Genomic DNA, 21,525 nt, shown 5'->3' with positions numbered 1-21,525 from the left:
AAGCGGGGTACGGGAGTGGAGGCAGAGAATTCAAGAGATATTCCACAGATCAGTTTATAAATGGCAGAAGACCTAATAGACTGGATGGGCAGGGGGAAATACCTGATTGGGAAACACTAAATTATGAGGGCATGGCTAGGACTGAGAGCAAGGAACCTTCCTCAGGGTGGTGATATCTGTAACCAGACAGCTCGTTTACAGTACGGGTAAGAAATTTAGAAAGAACCTGAGTAAGAACGTTTTCATCTAGAATGGTTGGAATTTGGAATACTACCAGAAGGACTGGTGGAGGCAGAAACACTTGTGTAAAAGAGTATCTGGGTGAAGACTCCAGAGCCAGTGCTGGTATTAAATTAGCACAGCTGGGTATTTCATGGTTGGCATGGACAGTGGGGCAAAGGGCCTGTTCCTGTATGAATGTAAAATTCAATCGCAGAGTGGTTAGCATAACAGTATTCCAACACTGGTGACCCAATTCAATTCTTGCTGCTGTCTGTGAGGAGTTTGTGCGTTCTGCCTGTGACCGAGTTAGCCTTCTCCGGGTGCTCTGGTTTCCTCTTGCATCCCAAAGACACAGGGGTGGTTGGTAGATATATTGGTCACGTGGGTGTAATTGGGCGGTGTGGTTTGTCGGGCTGCAAGGGCCTGTAGTCATGCTGCATCTCTAAATAAAAATAAAATAACTACAGCAACTTTATGCACAAATCTTCTTTAGGGGACAAGCCATTAAAGTTCAAAGAAAGTATATTATCAAAGTATGTATGTGTCACCATATAATACCTCAATATTCATTTCTTGCAGGAGCTTATAGGAAAATAAAGAAGTAGACTTCATGAAAATTTAAGCATAAAGACTGAAAAACAACCAACGGCAAAAGTCAAATTGTGCAAAATACATAAATTAATATTGTTAATTGGTTAAATAATCAGTGCAGTGTCAAGGTGAGTGATTCAGGAGCCTGATGGTTATAGAGTAATTAATTGTTCATGAACCTGGTAGTGTGGGACCCAAGGCTCCGTACCTCTTTCCCAAGCAAGCTGTGAGAAGACAGCATGGCTTGAATCCCTCCCAAAGTTGCCAAGGAATGGGACTAATCAATGTGAACAAACTCCTGTCAGGAATTACAGTCTCTATCACCAAGGACAACATGCAAACTGGCCACACATTGCAGTGTCTGAGGGAGGACAGTATATACAAAGCAGCTTACATTGTTGCAGAGTGCTTTGTGTTGACTTGAGAATGTGCATATCAGTACATAAATGAAGACTTTGTTTCAAGCAAAAAGAATGTTTATCTACTTAGTGTTTGTCATCTGATCAGTGGCCTGAAAATTTACTTTCTAATCAAACTTATTCTTTCTTATCATTTTTGTATTGGCCCATGTCAAAGCAAGCCTCAGCAGTTTGAAGACTGAGGAAGGAATAGTGCTCACTGCCACACGACTCTTACCTTGATGGGTTTTATGTGGGGCTCCTTAGCAAAGTAGAAAACAGTCAGCACCTTCTGCTTCTGTGGCAGTGGGACCGACAGGTAGAGGAACGGATCAAATGTGATCGATACCTGGAAAACAAAATGCACACAAAATGAATGGGAGACAGGCAGAGACACATGCAGATAAAAACAGAGTCATCCTCACCCTCACCGTATCTACAGGACAACAATGCCTCCAGTTCCTTACTGCAGACTGGAGGTCTCAGATATTGTGCACAGCTCGCAAAGGAGGTTCCTATCCCAATCAAGGATAAATTTGATTCCTAGCCATGGGAGATAATAAGGCAGCATCCTGCTTCTACCACCGCCCTTATTCTCAGTACTACTTTTGTCAAATTTGTTTCAATATTTGAGTGTGCCATCTCAATGATCACTGAGGGGGTGCTGCAGAGTTTGAGGTGTTGTCTTTCTAAGCGGACAATAAATGGATGCTGCAGCTGCTTTCCCTGTCAGGGAACGTCATCTGTCATTCTCTAATGCAAATATAAGCCTCTCCCCCCACCCATCCCATATTACCATTTAGAAAGGAGCTCCTTTTGACCTGGGACACCAGGTGGTGTAAATGCTGGGGATAAATGGAAATGTTTCACTTAGAGCCCACATGAAAAGCAGAGTATGTGATGGAGTCTGAACAACCAAACACCCATTCTCCTAATCCCTACATTTGGCATCTGGGGGTGGGGTGGGGGCAAGAGGACTGTTTGAACCAGATTAGGACAATATTGAAAGCAAGAAATCATGAGATTAAACACCGATCCCCGCAAGGCTAAAGTTAGAACAACTCACACTAGAATATTAGAGAGTTTACGTGAGTTTACAATCTAAAAGACCCATCTGTTGATCTCCACTGGCCGCTGGCAGAGAAGATTCTAAGTGTGACACTGGGCGCCAAGGCAGTGTAGTGGATAGCACAACATTATTACAGCTTGGGGCATCAGAATTTGGAGTTCATTTCCGTTGCTGTTTTGTAAGGAGTCTCTGTACGTCCTCCTTGTGGAATGCATAGGGTTTCTCTGGGTCCTCAGTTTCCTCCCACAACCCAAAGACATTCTGGGTAGGTTAACTGGTCATTGTAAATTGTCCCATGATTAGGTTAGGGTTAAATCGGGGTTATCAGGGGTTGCTGGGTGGTAAAACGGTCTCCCAGTCTGCGTCGGGTCTCGCCAATATATAGAAGGCTGCACTGGGAGCACCGGATGCAGTATATCACACCAGCCGACTCACAGGTGAAGTGGAAGGACTGTCTGGGGCCCTGAATGGTGGTGAGGGAGAAAGTGTAAGGGCATGAGTAGCACTTGTTCCACTTACAAGGATAAGTGCTGGGAGGGAGATCGGTGGGAAGGGATGGGGGGGCGGGCAGTACGAGTGGACAAGGGAGTCGCGTAGGGAGCAATACCTGTGGAAAGCAGAAAGGAGGGGGGAAGAGAAAGATGTGCTTCATGTTGGGATCCTGTTGGAGGTGGCGAAAGTTACGGAGAATTATATGTTGGACCTGGAGGCTGGTGGAGTGGTAGGTGAGGACAAGGGGAACCCTATGGGGTGGCGGAAGGATGGGGTGAGAGCAGAGTTGATGGTGGAGGAAGGGAAGTTGCTTTCTTTAAAAAAAGGAAGACATCTCCTTCGTCCTGGAATGAAAAGCCTCATCCTGAGAGCAGATGCGGTGGAGACGGAGGAATTGCGAGAAGGGGATGGTGTTTTTGCAAGAGACAGGGTGGGAAGAGGAATAGTCCAGGTAGCTGTGAGAGTCCGTAGGCTTATAGTAGACATCAGTAGATAAGATGTCTCCAGAGATGCAGCCCTGACGCAGACCGGGAGACCGTTTTGCTGAACACCTACGCTCTGTCTGCCAGAGAAAGCAGGATCTCCCAGTAGCCACACTTTTTAAATCCACGTCTCACTCCCATTCTGATATGTCTATCCATGGCCTCCTCTACTGTCAAGATGAAGCCACACTCAGGTTGGAGGAACAACACCTTATATTCCGTCTGGGCAGCCTCCAACCTGATGGCATGAACTTGTCTAACTTCTATTAATGCCCCTCCTCCCCTTCTTACCCCATCATTCATTCATCCATCCATCTATCTATCTATCTATTTATTTCTTCTCTCTGTCCATCTCACTATAACTCTTTACCTGCTCTCCATCTTTCTCTGGTGCCCCCCTCCCCCTTTCTTTCTCCCTAGGCCTCCCGTCCCATGATACTCCCCCTTCTCTAGACTTGTATCCCTTTTGCCAATCACCTGTCCAGCTCTTAGCTCCATCCCTCCCCCTCCTGTCTTCTCCTATCATTTCTGATCTCCCCTTCCTCCTCCCACTTTCAAATCTCTTACTAACTCTTCTTTCAGTTAGTCCTGACGAAGGGTCTCGGCCCGAAACGTCGACCGTACCTCTTCCTAGAGATGCTGCCTGGCCTGCAGCGTTTTGTGTGTGTTTTGCACTAACTTAGATAGGCGCCTTGGTCAGCATGTTTGAGTTTGGCTGAAGGGCCTGCTGTATAGCTTTATGACCATAAATACACACAGAACAGGGTAGATAGAATATTCTTCTCATTGAGAAGGGCAAGCTTGAGGTGAGAGGAAGGAGTTTTAAAGTGGATTTATGGGGAAAGTTATTTTTTGACTGTGCAGTGGAGGTGGTGGAAGTTAGATGCAATCAGTATGTTAGAGGGGCATTTAGTGGGGCACTTAAATAGGCAAAGCAAAGAATGTTATCATTCAACTGAGTGTAGCGGACAAATGGGTCAGCATGGTTGTGGTGGAAGGAAGGGCCTGTACAATACGATACATAACATTAATGCTCCGAACCTTAAAAGTCCAGAAGTCACCTTTTGCCTAGTGTGGATTATTTTTCAGAATCACTGGCAGACTGGAAGCCATTGCTTACGTGCTAGTTCCTGGGTTGAGGTTTACATCGTTACACAGGCTTCAGGCTGTAACCTCAACTGAACAGCACCACCTAGTGTTATGTTGGGAATAAACAAGACTGCATGCCTGCAAAATGTTCCTCACAATTAGATTTATTATCACCGACTTAAGTGACATGAAACTTGTTGTTTTGAGGCCAATCCTAACAGTAGTAAGATTTGTCCAAATTCCTTCCTTCCTACAACAGCAGGCAATTTGAATTCAATAAAATCATGGTATTCAAAATAAGTTCACCATTGCAGCCTACACATTTTCAGCTGTTCTCACTCAGCTAGTCAGTCGAAGTTGAGAAACACTTGATTCCACTCCAATTCTACAGGCTCTACTGAAGCCAACATGTGATCTGCTGGCTCTGGCATGGACAGGGTTGCTGGAATTGATGGGAAGCAGACAGCAAGTAGTTAAATCCTGAGTCCCTCCTGTGGTAATGTGTTGAATCAAGGTGTTAAGTATTTCTTCACTTGCTTGTTCACCATCCTGAACAGCAATGGGGCAGTCGGAGTGCTAGTGTGGACTCTGGGAATGGGAATGTCTATGCAGCATTTTCTGTCCTCCTGAAATCTCACACTGTGACAGAGCTTAGAGCAGAGTACTTGCTGCGGGATGCTAGTATCTGACATGCAGACAACGAACCTTCGCTCTGAGCTGATTAATGTGATCAGAATCTTGACACAGATGGGGACACTGACGTTCACTTGCCTATCCAGCCAATGGATATGGAAGATTATAGATAATATTAGAGGTATCTCTCCAATGTTGAGTCCCCCCATGTCCAAAATATACCGGAGGGCAGAGATCAAAGCGCTCCCATAACTAAAGGCCTGCTGTCAGGTTGACATCTTCGTTGAACATTCATTTTCTCAATTGGTCAATGCTTGGGTTGACATATTGGAAGTAGTGGTTAACTCATTATCAGTACAGGTTGAGTACCCCTTATCCAAAAATCCAAAATCCTAAAACCTCCAAAATTCAAAATGTTTTTGAGTGTTGACATGACGTCACAAATGGAAAATTCTACAAGGCGCTGGGAAGGTTCCCAGGCGATGCGCAGGTCTCTGTGCACCACAGACAGCTCTGAGAAGTGACCTCACATATGTAATGAACAGAAGTTAATAAAGACTAAAAACACTGCATAAAGTGAAACATGAAGATCTCGATCATGCTTTGACAATGGATTCGTCAGCATCAGAGTGAACATATGCCACCTAATGGTATGCTGATCATGAAACAAGCAAAGATCTATCACAACAAACTCAAAATTAAAGGTAGTTGTGAAAAATCAGCAGGGTGGTTGTAGAAATTTAAGTCTACAATGCTGATGGCTTTTATACCTCCATAAAGCCTAAAAAAGTAAAACACTGCACTGTAACCATTTAATCAAACACGCCATTGTAGGTGGAGACTGAACGCCTGCCGTTGTTTGTTGTTGTTCAACAGCTGATTCAGGTTTACTCCTGATGCTGCCGGGCTGCTTTTGTTACCTTGCACACATTATATTTTCATTATATTCATGGTATCTAATCATTTTTACTGTTAAGTACAGTAAATGAAGTGTGATGGACAAAAACTGCTTACTGGTAGCACATAAATTCAAAGTCAAAAATGATGGTGATCCCAAGCTCTCTTATGATATATTGCAAAACCAAAAAAAATCCGAAATACTTCTGGCCCGAAGAATTTCAGACGAGGGGTACCCAAGCTGCACTTCTTGCTGACTAGTGGCTCCCAGCTATTAGAAATGATCTATTGATCTGTATTTTCCCAGATCTGATTGTACATCTAGATGATCAGAGGTACAATTGTTTTGTGAGGCTGGGGAGGGTGCAGGGACAGGGTTAGGTTGGTAGAGGACTTTGTCTTTATGTAGTTTAGTGAAAAGCTCATTCTTTAACTAAAGGAGTAAACAATGAGCTGGAGCTGTCTCCAATCTTTCCTCAGTGAAAATTTTCCAGTGATCATTAACCCTTTCTTCACCCTCTCCATACCAATCACATTTCTCTTATAACAGAGGCGCCTTAGTGTTCCAAAAACACACTGAAAGTCAGCAACATGGGTAGATAGGGTGGTGAAGAAGGCACATGGCATGTTTGCCCTCACAGGACAAGACACATGTACAAGTAGGGGTATTAATATTAAAATGTTAGGGAACATTGGTTAGACCACCCTGAGTACTGTGTGCTGTTCTGGTCACCACCCTATACGATGTACTTGAGATGGAGAGCTCCAGAAGAGATTCACTGGGATTTTTGTCTGGACTGGAGGCCTTTAGTTTTGAGGACAGATTGGACAGGTTGGGCTTGTTTTCCCTGTAGTGAAGGAGACTGATAGAAGTATGTAAAATTATGAGGCATACATAGGCTATCTTCTGTCCCACAGAAGTAGTAAAGATGGCATAGGTTTATATATAGTTTTTTCATAAATTCTATTGTATTTCTTTATTTTCCTGTAAATCCCTGCAAGAAAATGAATCTCAAGGTAATATATTCTTTGATAATAAATTTACTTTGAAGGGCTTAGGGTGAAAAGAAGGGGCTTTAAAGAGGATGCGAGGAGTATTTTGCTTACCCACAGTGGTTGATACGTGGAATGTGCAGCTAGAGGTGGTGATGGAGTCAGATACTGACTTTCTTTAAGAGACATTTTGACAGGCAAGGTACAGGAGGATAAGGATCTTGGTGCAACAGAGATTAGAGTGCAAGGTTGGCATGGACATTGTGGGCCCATTTTAGAGCTGTGTGACTATCAGAAGTCAGATGGGTCTTTGGTTGAACTTCCCATAACACTGTTGTCATCCTTAGTGTAGTTTCTGAGGGTGAACCACACTAACCCCCTCACCCCATCTCATTTTCTGCATACTCACCTTGAAACACATAGGACACACCAGCTTGGACTTGTACTGGCCCTGGAACAGGTCCACAATGAAGGAATCATTTCGCATCTTGTGACGCTCCCAAGCTTCCTCTGCCACCACCTATAGAGTTCAATGAACAGGAGACGCTGCAGGTCAAACATGTGATATACTCCTTTGTTTATTTACACCACAGCAGGTACCGGCAAAGTGAGATCACTTGTACTTAATCTGCTCTCTTGGTTATTTACATACACCTCCTGCTGCCGTCCATACATTCTCTCTGTGCTGTCCTCAGAGTACTCCGATTTCCTCTCACAGTCCAAGGACATGCCAGTTGGTAGGTCAATTGGTCATTGTAAATTTTCCCATGATTAAATTGGGGAGCTGCTAGGCAGCGCAGCTCAAAGGGACAGTTCCATGTTGTATGTCAGTAACTTCCCCCCTCACCATTTCCCATCCCTTTTCCCTCTCTCACCTCATCTCCTTGCCTGCCCACCACCTCCCTCTGCGACTCCTCCTCCTTTTTCTTCCTTCTATGGCCTTCTGTCCTTCCTATCAGACTTCCACTTCTCTAGCCCAGTATGCCCTTCACTCATCAACTTCCCAGCTCTTTACTTCAGCCCTGCCTCTCCCAGTTTCACCTATCACCTTTTGTTTCTCCCTCCCCTCCCCCCACCTTTTAACTCTACTCATCTTTTTTCTCCAATTCTGCCAAAGGGTCTCGGCCCACAATGTCGACCACTCTTTTCCATTGAAGCTGCCGTGCCTGCTGAGTTCCTCTAGCATTTTGTGTGTGATGCTCAGATTTCCAGCATCTGCAGATTTTCTCTTAACTGAGAACTCAGGAAATCTTTAATGAGCGGTGTCTCAGACAGGCAGAGTTCATTGTTGGGGATCTCCAGCACCCAGGTCATGCCCTTTTCTCACTGTTACCATCAGGTAGGAGGTACAGAAGCCTGAAGACACACACTCAGCGATTCAGGAACAGCTTCTTCCCCTCTGCCATCCCATTCCTAGGTGGACATTGAATCTTTGGACACTACCTCAGTTTTTAAAAAATATACAGTATTTCTGTTTATGCATGTTTTTAATCTATTTAATATACGTAATTGATTTACTTGTTAATAAACATTATTATTTTATTTATTATTTTTTCTCTGCTCGATTATGTACTGCATCGAACTGCTGCTAAGTTAACAAATTTCACGTCACATGCTGGTGATAATAAACCTGATTCTGATCTCCCCCCCATCTGTTTTGGCTCCACACATTGATTAACATTCTGCTGGAATGCTCTTTGATTAATCTGCTGCTGTTATTGACACTACCTCAGACTGTCCTACAGGCTCTACACCATTCTGCTGGCTTGCTCCTTAATTATTATGTACACTGTTACTCTGTGAGCTTCCTGATGCACACAACAGTAAACTCACCTCATCCAATTCTCTCCAAAACACAACTTTAACCTCAAGACAGGAAAACATGAGAAAGTCTGTAGATCAGTCGAAGCAAGCAGCTGAGAAGAAGGGAGTGAAGAAATCGGGTGCAAAAAGTCTTTTTTCTTAAACACTGCTCGGGGAGAAGGGTCTGCACTGCGCAGGCGCATGACGTAGAGCACCAAGGTTTAAAAACAGACCACCATATACAGCGGGCAGCGGAGTGAGAGGGAGCAGAGTGGGACGGCTTTGGCTCAACAGGCTTCGGCGGGAACAGGCAGAGACCAGGGTAGGTTCCAGTAAGTTTTTTTGTCCAAATTGTTTAGAGTAGAGAGAATGCCAGGCAGGATGTTGGAATGGTCCTCTTGCAGGATGTGGGAAGTCAGGGAGACCTACGGTGTCCCTGACAACGACACCTGCAAGAAGGGCATCAAGCTGCAGCTCCTAACAAACTGCGTTAGGGAACTGGAGCAGGAACTGGATGACCTCCGGATCATTCGGGAGAATGAGGAGATTATAGATAGTAGCTACAGGGAGGTAGTTACGCCAAAGGAGCAGAGCACAGGAAATTGGGTCACTGTCAGGCGAGGGAAGGGGAAAGGGCAGGCAGAGCAGGGTTCCCCTGTGGTCATTCCCCTCAACAACAAGTATACCACATTGGATACTGTTGGCGGGGGGGATGACTTACCTGAAACAAGCTGCAGCAGCTGGATCTCTGGCACTGAGTCTGGCTCTGCAGTGCAGAAGGGAGGGGGGAAGAAGAGAAGAGCGTAGTGATAGGGGACTCGATAGCTAGAGGTACAGATAGGAGGTTCTGTGGTCGCGACAGAGAATCCAGGATGGTTTGTTGCCTCCCGGGTGCCAGCATCAGGGATGTCTCTGATCACTTGCATGACATTCTGAAGTGGGAGGATGATCAGCCAGATGTTGTGGTGCACATCGGTACCAATGACATAGTAAGGAAGAGTGAGGAGGTCCTGGAGAGTGAGAATAAAGAGCTTGGTAGGAAATTGAAAAGCAGGACCTCAAGGGTGGTAATCTCAGGATTGCTACCTGTGTTACGTGCCAGTGAGGGTAAGAATAGGATGCTCTGGAGGATGAACAAGTGGCTGAGGAACTGGTGTAGGGGGCAGGGTTTCAGATTTCAGGATCATTGGACCTCATCTGGGGCAGGTGGGACCTGTACAAGAGAGATGGATTACACTTGAACTACAGGGGGACCAATATCCTTTCAGGGAGGTTCGTTAGTGCTATTGGAGAGGTCTTAAACTAGATTTGCAGGGGGATGGGAACCAGAGTGCCACAGCTGACAGTGGGGCTGGGATGAAAATAAATGATATTAAAAGTTCAAGCAAAGCCGCAAATAGAAAAGTTGTGAGTGGTGGTAAAAATCTTCTGAGGTGTATATATTTCAATGCTAGGAATATTGCAGGGAAGGCAGATGAGTTGAGGGCGTGGATTGACACGTGAAATTATGACGTTATAGCAATTAGTGAAACTTGGCTACAGGTGGGGCAGGACTGGCAGCTTAATATTCCAGGGTTCCGATGTTCCAGATGTGATAGAGGCAGAGGAATGAAAGGTGTGGGGGGGGGTAGCATTGTTTGTCAGGGAAAATGTTACAGCAGTGCTCAGGCAGAACAGATTAGAGGGCTTGTCTACTGAGTCCTTATGGGTGGAGCTGAGAAACAGGAAAGGTATGGCCACATTAGTGGGGTTGTATTATAGACCACCCAACAGTCAGCGAGAATTGGAGGAGCAAATCTGCAGAGAGATATCAGACAACTTCAGGAAACATAAAGTGGTGGTGGTAGTAGGGGATTTTAATTTACCACATATTGATTGGGACTCCCATACTGTTAGGGGTCTAGATGGTTTACAGTTTGTAAAATGTGTTCAGGAAAGTTTTCTAAATCAATATATAGAGGTACCAACTAGAAGGGATGCAATATTGGATCTCCTGTTAGGAAACGAGTTAGGACAAGTGATGGAAGTGTGTGTAGGGGAGCACTTTGGTTCCAGTGATCATAACACCATTAGTTTCAACTTGATCATGGACAAGGATAGATCTGGTCCTAGGATTGAGGTTCTGAACTAGAAGGTGGTCAAATTTGAAGAAATGAGAAAGGATCTAAAAAGCGTGGATTGAGACAGGTTGTTCTCTGGCAAGGATGTGATCGTTAAGTGGGAAGCCTTCAAAGGAGAAATTTTGAGAGCGCAGAGCTTGTATGTTCTTGTCAGGATTAAAGGCAAAGTGAATAGAAATAAGGAACCTTGGTTCTCAAGGGATATTGCAACTCTGATAAAGAAGAGAGAGTTGTATGACATGTATAGGAAACAGGGAGTAAATAAGGTGTTTGAGGAATATAAAAAGTGCAAGAAAATACTTAAGAAGGAAATCAGGAGGGCTAAAAGAAGACATGAGGTTGCCTTGGCAGTCAAAGTGAAGGATAATCCAAAGAGCTTTTACAGGTACATTAAGAGTAAAAGGATTGTAAGGGATAAAGTTGGTCCTCTTGAAGATCAGAGTGGTCGGCTATGTGCGGAACCAAAAGAAATGGGGGAGATCTTAAATGGGTTTTTTGCGTCTGTATTTACTAAGGAAACTGGCATGAAGTCTATGGAATTAAGGGAAACAAGTAGTGAAATCATGGAAACTGTACAGATTGAAAAGGAGGTGGTGTTTGCTATCTTGAGGCAAATTAAAGTGGATAAATCCCCAGGACCTGACAGGGTATTCCCTCAGACCTTGAAGGAGACTAGTGTTGAAATTGCAGGGGCCCTGGCAGATATATTTAAAATGTCGGTGTGTACGGGTGAGGTGCCGGAGGATTGGAGAATGGCTCATATTGTTCTGTTGTTTAAAAAAGGATCGAAAAGTAATCCGGGAAATTACAGGCCGGTAAGTTTGACGTCGGTAGTGGGTAAGTTATTGGAGAGAGTACGAAGAGACAGAATCTACAAGCATTTGGATAGACAGGGGCTTATTAGGGAGAGTCAACATGGCTTTGTGCGTGGTAGGTCGTGTTGACCAATCTATTGGGAGTTTTTCGAGGAGGTTACCAGGAAAGTGGATGAAGGGAAGGCAGTGAATATTGTCTACATGGACTTCAGTAAGGCCTTTGACAAGGTCCCGCATGGGAGGTTAGTTAGGAAAATTCAGTCGCTAGGTATACATGGAGAGGTGGTAAATCGGATTAGACATTGGCTCAATGGAAGAAGCCAGAGAGTGGTGGTAGAGAATTGCTTCTCTGAGTGGAGGCCTGTGACTAGTGGTGTGCCACAGGGATCAGTGCTGGGTCCATTGTTATTTGTCATCTATATCAATGATCTGGATGATAATGTGGTAAATTGGATCAGCAAATTTGTTGATGATACAAAGATTGGAGGTGTAGTGGACAGTGAGGAAGGTTTTCAAAGCTTGCAGAGACTTGGACCAGCTGGAAAAATGGGCGGAAAAATGGCAGATGGAGTTTAATACAGACAAGTGTGAGGTATTGCACCTTGGAAGGACAAATCAAGCTGGAACATACAGGGTAAATGGTAAGGCACTGAGGAATGCAGTAGAACAGAGGGATCTGGGAATACAGATACAAAATTCCCTAAAAGTGGCGTCACAGGTAGATAGGGTCGTAAAGAGAGCTTTTGGTACATTGGCCTTTATTAATCAAAGTATTGAGTTAAGAGCTGGAATGTTATGATGAGGTTGTATAAGGCATTGGTGAGGCCGAATCTCGAGTATTGTGTTCAGTTTTGGTCACCAAATTACAGGAAGGATATTAATAAGGTTGAAAGAGTGCAGAGAAGGTTTACAAGGATGTTGCTGAGACTTGAGAAACTCAGTCACACAGAAAGGTTAAATAGGTTAGGACTTTATTCCCTGGAGCGTAGAAGAATGAGGGGAGATTTGATAGAGGTATATAAAATTATGATGGGTATAGATAGAGTGAATACAAGCAGGCTTTTTCCACTGAGGCAAGGGGAGAAAAAAACCAGAGGACATGGGTTAAGGGTGAGGGGGGAAAAGTTTAAAGGGAACATTGGGGGGGGCTTCTTCACACAGAGAGTGGTGTGAGTGTGGAATGAGCTGCCAGACGAGGTGGTAAATGCAGGTTCTTCTTTAACATCTGAGAATAAATTGGACAGATACATGGATGGGAGGTGTATGGAGGGATATGGTCTGTGTGCAGGTCAGTGGGACTAGGCAGAAAATGGTTCGGCACAGCCAAGAAGGCCTGTTTCTGTGCTGTAGTTTTTCTATGGTTTCTATGCTGGAAATTCATACAAAATACTGGAGGAACTCAGCAGGTCAAGGAGCACCTATAAGCAGTCAACTTTTTGGGCTGAGACCCTTCATCAGGACTTTGCAAACCTGCTTTTGATGTCGTGTCTGGTTGATAACACTTCTCCCTCACCAAAAGCCTGGTTTAACAAGTTATGGTAAACACTAGTTCAGAGGAATGTCAACGCTTTGGAGAAGTTGCAGTGTAAAAAAGGCCAAGGATATTGAAGGATTAAGTTGAACAGAGGATCATGGAGATGTGTAAATGCAATAATTTAATGTCAGAACTGGAGGGGAAAATGAAGTTGGATTTTTCTTCAGTCATTCCTCCAAAGGAGTCACAAAGGCCTCTTCAAATTACCAGAGCTCCAGTCTTCATGACATTATCTGAACACTCCTCTTTGTAAACAGACTGGCCAAAACTAAATGGTGACACGACAAAGTGCTTAACAAACAGGCACACTCACTTGTTGTGCACAGGAGGCAATGTCGAGGGACTCGTGCACTAAATCCAAGCTGCTGGAATGCACTATCTGGAACAAATGCAACAAAAGGCAACAGCTGCAACTGCAGATCTGAGGTACCCAGTATAGCTCAATGGGCCGAATTGCCTAATTCTGCTTCCATTTCTTAAGGTCTTACCTCATCGGGGCGTCCATCGGAGTCCACTGTCTCTGTGTATGGTTTGTTCTGTATCCTATTAAGGTCCTCATGCAGGCCATCCAGTAGAAATGCCATAAACTCCTGTGCATCGTGCTGTGCGTAACCAGTGAACTGGCTGGCTTTACTGGCCACAATAGCCTGAAAAGAAAGAGTGACGACATGTAGCCAAAACAACAACGGACACGTTTATTTGCATCACACCACAGATTTAGGCAATGAGATACCAGTAATATCTATTTCATCCTTTTATCTGTCATGGATGCCCTTTTCCCTGGGTCACAGTCTCAGCAAATGCCAGAAAGTGACACATCAGAATAAAGAACATAGAAATCTACAGCACATTACAGGTCCTTTGGCCCACAACGCTGTGCCGACCATGTAACCTACTCTAGAGACTGCCTAGAATTTCCCTACCGCATAGCCCTCTATTTTTCTAGCCCCATGTACCTATCTAGGAGGCTCTTAAAAGACCCTATTGCATCTGCTTTCACCATTGCTGCTGGCAGTACATTCCAGCACCCACCACTCTGTGTGAAAAACCTACCCCCGACATCCCCTTGGTATTTATTTCTAAGCACCTTAAAACTGTGCCCTCGTGTTAGCCATTTTGGCCCTGGGAAAAAGCCTCTGACTATCCACATGATCAATGCCTCTCATCACGTTGTACACCTCTATCAGGTCACCTCTCATCCTCCATCGCTCCAAGGAGAAAAGGCCAAATACACTCAACTTATTCTCATAAGATACCCCCTCCAATCCAGGCAACATCCTTGTAAATCTCCTCGATACTCTCTCCACATCCTTCCTGCAGTGAGGTGACCAAAATTAAATGCAGTACTCCATGTGGGGTCTTATATAACTGTAAAGATGTGGCACTGCCGCTGTACACTGACTGGCTGGCTGAGTCTCGACAGTACATTCTTCCTGGGAGTTGAGCCACAGATTCCAGTGTTTGTACAGCATTTCCTAGTAATGCTGTGGAAACTGTGCGTCCATTACATTTTTAAAGACTGCTTTGTGTGATAGTGATCTCATCACATTTATAAGAAAAAGCAGCAGTCGGCCAACTGGCCCTCTGAGCCTGCTGTACCATTCAATACAATCACCTCTCACACCCAACCTTCCAACATGCAGTTACAGAAAACTACATCAGAGAAACAGGCCATTTGGCCACTTAGCCCATGCTGATATTTTGCCTGGTCCCATCGACCCAAGCTGGACCATAGCCCTCCATACCCCTCCCATCTATATACTTAACCAAACTTCTCTTAAATGTTGAAATCGAACCAACATCCACCACTTCCACTGGTAACTCATTCCACACTCGTATCACTCTCTGAGTAAAGAAATTCCCCCTCAGGTTCCCCTTAAATACTTCACCTTTCATCCTTAATCTAGAACCTCTAGTTTTAGTCTCACCCAATCTCGGTGGAAATGCTTGCTTGCAATTACCCTCCCTATACCACTCAGTTTTACATATCTCTATCAAATCTCCCCTTAATCCTCTACATCCTCTGGATTAGTATGGATTCAAAAGCTACTGGGAGAAGGCAGGAGAATGGGGTTGAGAGGGCCTATAAATCAGCTATGCTCGAATAGAGGAACAGACTCGATGGGCTGAAAGGCCTAATTCTGCTCCTATATCTTCTGGTCTACATCATAGGGGTTGAACTAGTGAACCATCTCTGTGCTCACATCTCACTGACATAAAGCACTGACTCAGTGTTCCATTATCACTACTGTCATTCACAGCTTTGGGAAATTCATTTTTGAGAAATGAGTTTTGGCAGATTACCAGCAGCATGACATGATGTAAGATGAGCAGAGGCTGTACAAAGTTACTTTCCGGTGTCACTTGCCTGGCAGAGCCTGGGGCAATAATCCTGGCTGCACAAAACTGCCAGATATTCATTACGCCTGATGCATCATTTCAAAGCAAACCAGGAGCTGAAAGCAGGGTAAACTGCTCCTGCAACTAGTGCAGTCTAGAATGATTAGGCCGATTCCTAGGATCTGCTCAGGGAGACTGAAAACCAGATCAACACACAAAATAGTGGAGGAACTCAGCAGGTCAAGCTGCTTCTATGGAGAGGAACAAATATTTGATGTTTCAGGCAGAGACCCTTCAACACTAGCTTTCCAACATTTACAGATTCTCTTGTGTTCATAAACTGCAAAAAAAAAGTCTACAAGTAGTGAATAGAGCAGACTCCATCACAAGCAAAGCCCTCCCCACCAATGAGCAGGAAAGAAGAATCCATCATCAAGACCTCAGCCTTGAAACCTCCTTGTGCAACTGTATCCCGGACTTCCTCTTATGCAGATCCCAGTCAGTTTGGATTGGCAACAACATCTCCTCCATAAGCTCCTTCAGTACAGATGCGCCAAAAGGCTATGTGCTTAGCTTCCTGCTCCACTCACTTCACATTTATGACTAAGCACAGCTCCAATGCCATATTTAAGTTTGCTGACAACACCACTGTCGCTGGTCAAATCAAAGGTAATAACAAATCAACATATAGGATGAAGATTTGAAATCTGGCTGAGTGGTGCCACAACACAACCTGACTCAATGTCACAAGGAGCTGATTACTGCCTTCAGGAGGTGGGAGCCGGATGTTCATGAGAAGCAGGACCTCAAAGGTAGCAATCTCGGGATTATTGCCTGTGCCATGCGACAGTGAGCATAGCAATAGAATGAGGTGGAGGATAAATGCGAAGCTGAGGGATTGGAGCAGAGGGCAGGAATTCAGATTTCTGGATCATTGGGACCTCTTTTGGGGCAGGGGTGACTTGTACAAAAAGGATGGGTTGCACTTGAATCACAGGGGGACCAATATCCTTGCAGGGAGGTTTGCTAAGGCTACTGGGGAGAGTTTAAACTAGAATTGCTGGGGGGTGGCAACCGAACTGAAGAGACAGAGGAAGGGGCAACTAGCTCACAAATAGAGAAAGCTTGGAGACAGTGCGAGAGGGAAGATAGGCAGATGATAGAGAAGGGATGCGCTCAGACTGATGGTTTGAGATGTGTTTATTTTAATGCAAGAAGCATCATGAAAAAAGCGGATGAGCTTAGAGCATGGATCATTATGTGGAGCTATGATGTTTGGCCATTACAGAGACTTGAATGGTTACTTAAGAGTGTCAGGCTTTAGGTGTTTCAGAAAGTACAGAGAGGAAGCCATAAGAGGAGGGGCGTGGCACTGTTGATCAGAGATAGTGTGACGGCTACAGAAATGGAGGAAGTCATGGAGGGATTGTCTACGGGGTCTCTGTGGGTGGAAGTTAGGAACAGGAAGGGGTCACTAATTCTATTGGGTGTTTTTATAGACCTCCCAACAGGGACATCGAGGAGCAGACAGGGAGACAGATTCTGGAAAGGTGTATTAATAACAGCGTCATCATGGTGGGAGATTTTAATTTCCCAAGTATTGATTGGCACCTTCCTAGAGCAAGGGGTTTAGATAGGGTGGAGTTTGTTAGGTGTGTTCAGGAAGGTTTCCTGACACAATATGTAGATAAGTCTACAAGAGGAGAGGCTGTACTTGATCTGGTATTGGGAAATGAACCTGGTCAGGTGTCAGGTCTCTCAGTGGGAGAGTGTTTTGGAGATAGTGATCATAATTCTATCTCCTTTACCATAGCATTGGAGAGGGAAAGGAACAGACAAGTTAGGAAAACTTTTAATTGGAATAAGTGGAAATATGAAGCTATCAGGCAGGAACTTGGAAGTATAAAGTGGGAACAGATATCTCAGAGAAATGTACGGCAGTAATGTGGCAAATGTTCAGGGGATATGTACGTGACGTTCTGCATAGATACGTTCCGATGAGACGGGGAAAGGATGGTGGGGTACAGGAAATGTGGTGTACAAAGGCAGTTGAAAATCTAGCCAAGAAGGTTCAATAAACTAGGTAATGATAGAGATCGAGAAAATTATAAAGGCTGCAGGAAGGAGCTTAAGAATGAAATTAGGAGAGCCAGAATGGGCCATGAGAAGGCCTTGGCGAGCAGGATTAAGGAAAATGCCAAGGCATTCTACAAGCATGCGAAGAGCAAGAGGATAAGACGTGATAGAATAGGACCAATCAAGTGTGACAGTGGGAAAGTGTGTATGGAACCAGAATAGCAGAGGTACTTAATGAATACTTTGCTTCAGTATTCACTACGGAAAAGGACCTTGGCGATTGTAGGGATGCATTTCAGTGGACTGAAAAGCTTGAGTATATAGACATTAAGAAAGATGATGTGCTGGAGCTTTTGGAAAGCATCAGGTTGGATAAGTCACCAGGAATGGATGAGATATACCCCAGGCTATTGTGGGAGGTGAGGAAGGAGATTGCTGATTCTCTGGCAAAGATCTTTGCATAATCAATGGGGATGGGAGAGGTTCTGGAGGATTGGAGGGTTACAGATGTTCTTCCTTTATTCAAGAAAGGGAGTAGAGATAGCTAATTATAGACCAGTGAGTCTTACTTCAGTGGTTGGTAAGTTGATGGAGAAGTTCCTGAGAGGCAGGATTTATGAACATTTGGACAGGCATAATATGATTAGGAATAGGCAGCATGGCTTTGTTAAAGGCAGGTCGTGCCTTACGAGCCTGACTGAATTTTTTGAGGATGTGACTAAACACATCGGTGAAGGTAGAGCCGTAGATGTTGTGTATATGGATTTCAGCAAGGCATTTGATAAGGTACCCCATGCAAGGCCTATTGAGAAAGTAAGGAGGCATGGGATCCAAGGGGACGTTGCTTTGTGGATCCAGAACTGGCTTGCTCACAGAAGGCAAAGAGTAGTTGTAGATGGATCATATCCTGCATGGAGGTCGGTGACCAGTGGTGTACCTCAGGATCTGTTCTGGAACCCCTACTCTTTGTGATTTTTATAAATGACCTGGATGAGGAAGTGGAGGGATGGGTTAGTAAATTTGCTGATGACACAAAGGTTGGGGATGTTGTGTATAGTGTGGAGGGCTGTCAAAGGTTACAGTGGGACACTGATAGGATGCAAAACTGGGCTGAGAAGTGGCAAATGGAGTTCAACCCAGATAAGTGTAAGGTGGCTCATTTTGGTAGGTCAAATATATTTGGCAGAATATAGTATTAATGGTAAGATTCTTGGCAGTGTGGAGGATAAGAGGGATCTTGGGGTTCGAGCCCACAGGACACTCAAAGCCGCTGTGCAGGTTGACTGTGTGGTTAAGGAGGCATACGGTGCGTTGGCCTTCATCAACTGTGGGATTGAATTTAGGAGCCGAGAGGTAATATTGCAGCTACATAGGACCCTGGTCAGACCCCACTTGGAGTGGTGTGCTCAGTTCTGGTCACCTCACTACAGGAAGGATGTGGAAACTATAGAAAGGGTGCAGAGGAGATTTACAAGGATGTTGCCTGGATTGGTGAACATGCCCTATGATAATAGGTTGAGTGAACTAGGCCTTTTCTCCTTAGAGCGACAGAAAATGAGAGGTGACCTGATAGAGGTGTATAAGATGATGAGAGGCATTGATTGTGTGGATAGTCAGATGCTTTATTTCAGGGCTGAAATGGCTAGCATGCGAGGGCACAGTTTTAAGGTGCTTGGAAGTAGGTATAGAGGAGATGCCAGGGGCAAGTTTTTTTTTATATAACACAGAGGGTGGTGAGTGTGTGGAATGGGCTGCCGGTGGCGGTGGTGGAGGCGGATACGATAGGGTCTTTTAAGAGACTCCTGGATAGGTACATGGAGCTTAGGAAAATAGAGGGCTACGGGTAACCCTAGGTAAATTCTAAAGTAAGTACATGTTCGGCATGGTATCGTGGGCCGAAAGTTTTCTATGTTTCTAACTTCACTTGCCCCGTACCGAACTGTTCCCACAACCTACAGACTCACTTTCAAGAACTCTTCATCTCATGTTCTCAATATTTATTGCTTATTTATTTATTATTATTTTTTCTTCCTTTTTGTACTTGCACAATTTGCTATCTTTTGCACACTGGTTGTCCACTCTATCTTGCTGGTGCTCCAACACGGTGGTTTTGTGGAACTCATGTTCCCTTGACTTGGAACACCTAACCTAATGGACTAATTGATCCATTCTATTCACCTTGGGAGTTCTCTTCCGTAGTCCTGACCGCAGTTTACATACCACCAACAGCCGACTAAAGTCACACGTTCGTAACACTGAATGATGTCACCTCCAAACAAGAAGCAGTCTATCCTGACACATTTCACATCACAGTTGGAGATTTCAACCAGGCTTGTTTGAAGAAAATACTGCCTAATTACCACCAGCATATAACCTGTAGCATTAGAGGTCCCAATGCACTACACCACTATTATACTAAGACAAGGAATGCCTACCGTTCTTTGCCCAGACCATATTTTGGTAAATTGGATCACTTGGCTTTCCTTCTCCTAACTGCATACAGGTAGAAGCTAAAAAGCAAAGCTCCAGAGATTAGGACAACAAAGAGGTGTTCACAAGAGGTAGAGGAGCAATTATAAGATTGCTTTGAGTCAGTGGATTGGACTGTGTTCAAGCACTCATCTAGGAATCTGAATGAACACACCATGGTTGTAACTGACTTCATTAAAACAGCTGTACATAATTGTGTCCCAACTAAATCATTCAGAGTCTTCCCCAATCAGAAGCCCTGGATGAACAATGAGATCTGAAATTTGCCAAGGGCCAGATCAGAGGCATTCAAGCCTGGAGATCAAGAAAGTGACAAGAGGTGCAGGTACAATCTTCAAAAAAGCCATCTCAAGTGGAAATTCCAGACCAAACTTGAATCAACAAGGGATGTTCAACAGCTGTGGCAGATCTCAAATGCCACAACTTCTTATAAAATCAAGCGACATAGGAGACAGCAGGGCTTCACTTCCAGATGAGCTCAATGACTTCGCTTTGACTGCCCAGAACACAGAAGAACCATCGCAAACTCCTACATCCCCTGATGATCCAATGATCTCAGTCTCTGAAGCCGACATGAGGGCTGCCTTCAGGAGGGTGAACCCAACGAAAGCATCCGGACTGGACAGACTACCTGGCCATGTACTAAAGACCTGTGCTGATCAACTGGCAGGTGTGTTCACTGAGATCTCTAACCTCCCACTTTGGTTAACCTGCATCCCCTCAACCATTAGGCTCTTGAACCAAAGGGGATAACTTCACTTGCCCCATCACTGAAATGCTCCCACAAACGTGGACTGATTTTCAAGGACTCTTCATCTCATGTTTTTGTTTTATTGCTATTTAACTATATTTGCATTTGCACTGGTTGTTGTCTTCTGTACTCTGATTGAATGCCCTGGTTGGGTGGTCTTTCATCGATCCTGTTATATGCCCACAAGAAAATGAATGTCAGGGTTGTATATAGTGATGTACGTGTAATTTGATAATAAATTTACTTTGAACTTCGAAACACACCACCATCCAAGGCAATGCTCTCTTCTCACTGTTGTAATTGGGAAGGAGGTACAGAGGCCTTAGGCACCAGGTTCAGAAACAAACATCAGGCTCCTAAATCAATGTGGATAACGTCACTCACTTCAACACTGAGCTGATTCCACAACCTATGGGCACACTTTCAAGACTCTACAAGTCATTCTCAATACAGTTTATTACTAATTTTTTTTTGTATCTGCACAGTTTGTCTTCTTTTGCACATCGGTTGCTTGTTCCTCTTTCTGCGTAGTCTTTCATTTAATCTATTGCATCTTTTGTGAATGCCCGCAAGAAAATGAATCTCAGGGTAGTATGTGGTGACATACACATACTTTGATAATAAGATTACTTCGAACTTTAAAAACAAATGGCTGACGCTTTCACTAAGAAAGAGAAGTGACATTCAGGATACTGAGTAGGGTTCACAAGACAGGTGGCAAAGTTGCTTC

At 44.4% G+C, this 21,525-nt stretch overlaps 1 protein-coding gene across 6 annotated transcripts in view; it reads right to left on the bottom strand.

The window, feature by feature from the left end:
• usp19 (ubiquitin specific peptidase 19) overlaps window positions 1-21,525 on the bottom strand; it is a 215,667-nt gene that overhangs the window by 59,449 nt on the left and 134,693 nt on the right. For all 6 annotated transcript variants that reach the window (XM_063068283.1, XM_063068282.1, XM_063068287.1 and 3 more), the window contains 3 exons: window positions 13,627-13,785; window positions 7,276-7,386; window positions 1,450-1,560 (listed from right to left, as the gene is read on the bottom strand). In XM_063068283.1, coding sequence (XP_062924353.1) covers window positions 1,450-1,560; window positions 7,276-7,386; window positions 13,627-13,785 — 381 coding nt within the window. The remainder of the gene's footprint in view (window positions 1-1,449; window positions 1,561-7,275; window positions 7,387-13,626; window positions 13,786-21,525) is intronic.

This window comes from Mobula hypostoma, chromosome 15 (assembly GCF_963921235.1).
Source record: "Mobula hypostoma chromosome 15, sMobHyp1.1, whole genome shotgun sequence".
NCBI classification, from domain to species: Eukaryota; Metazoa; Chordata; class Chondrichthyes; order Myliobatiformes; family Myliobatidae; genus Mobula; species Mobula hypostoma.
The sequence above is the reverse complement of the archived record's forward strand: the minus strand, read 5'-3'. Positions and strand labels throughout refer to the sequence as shown.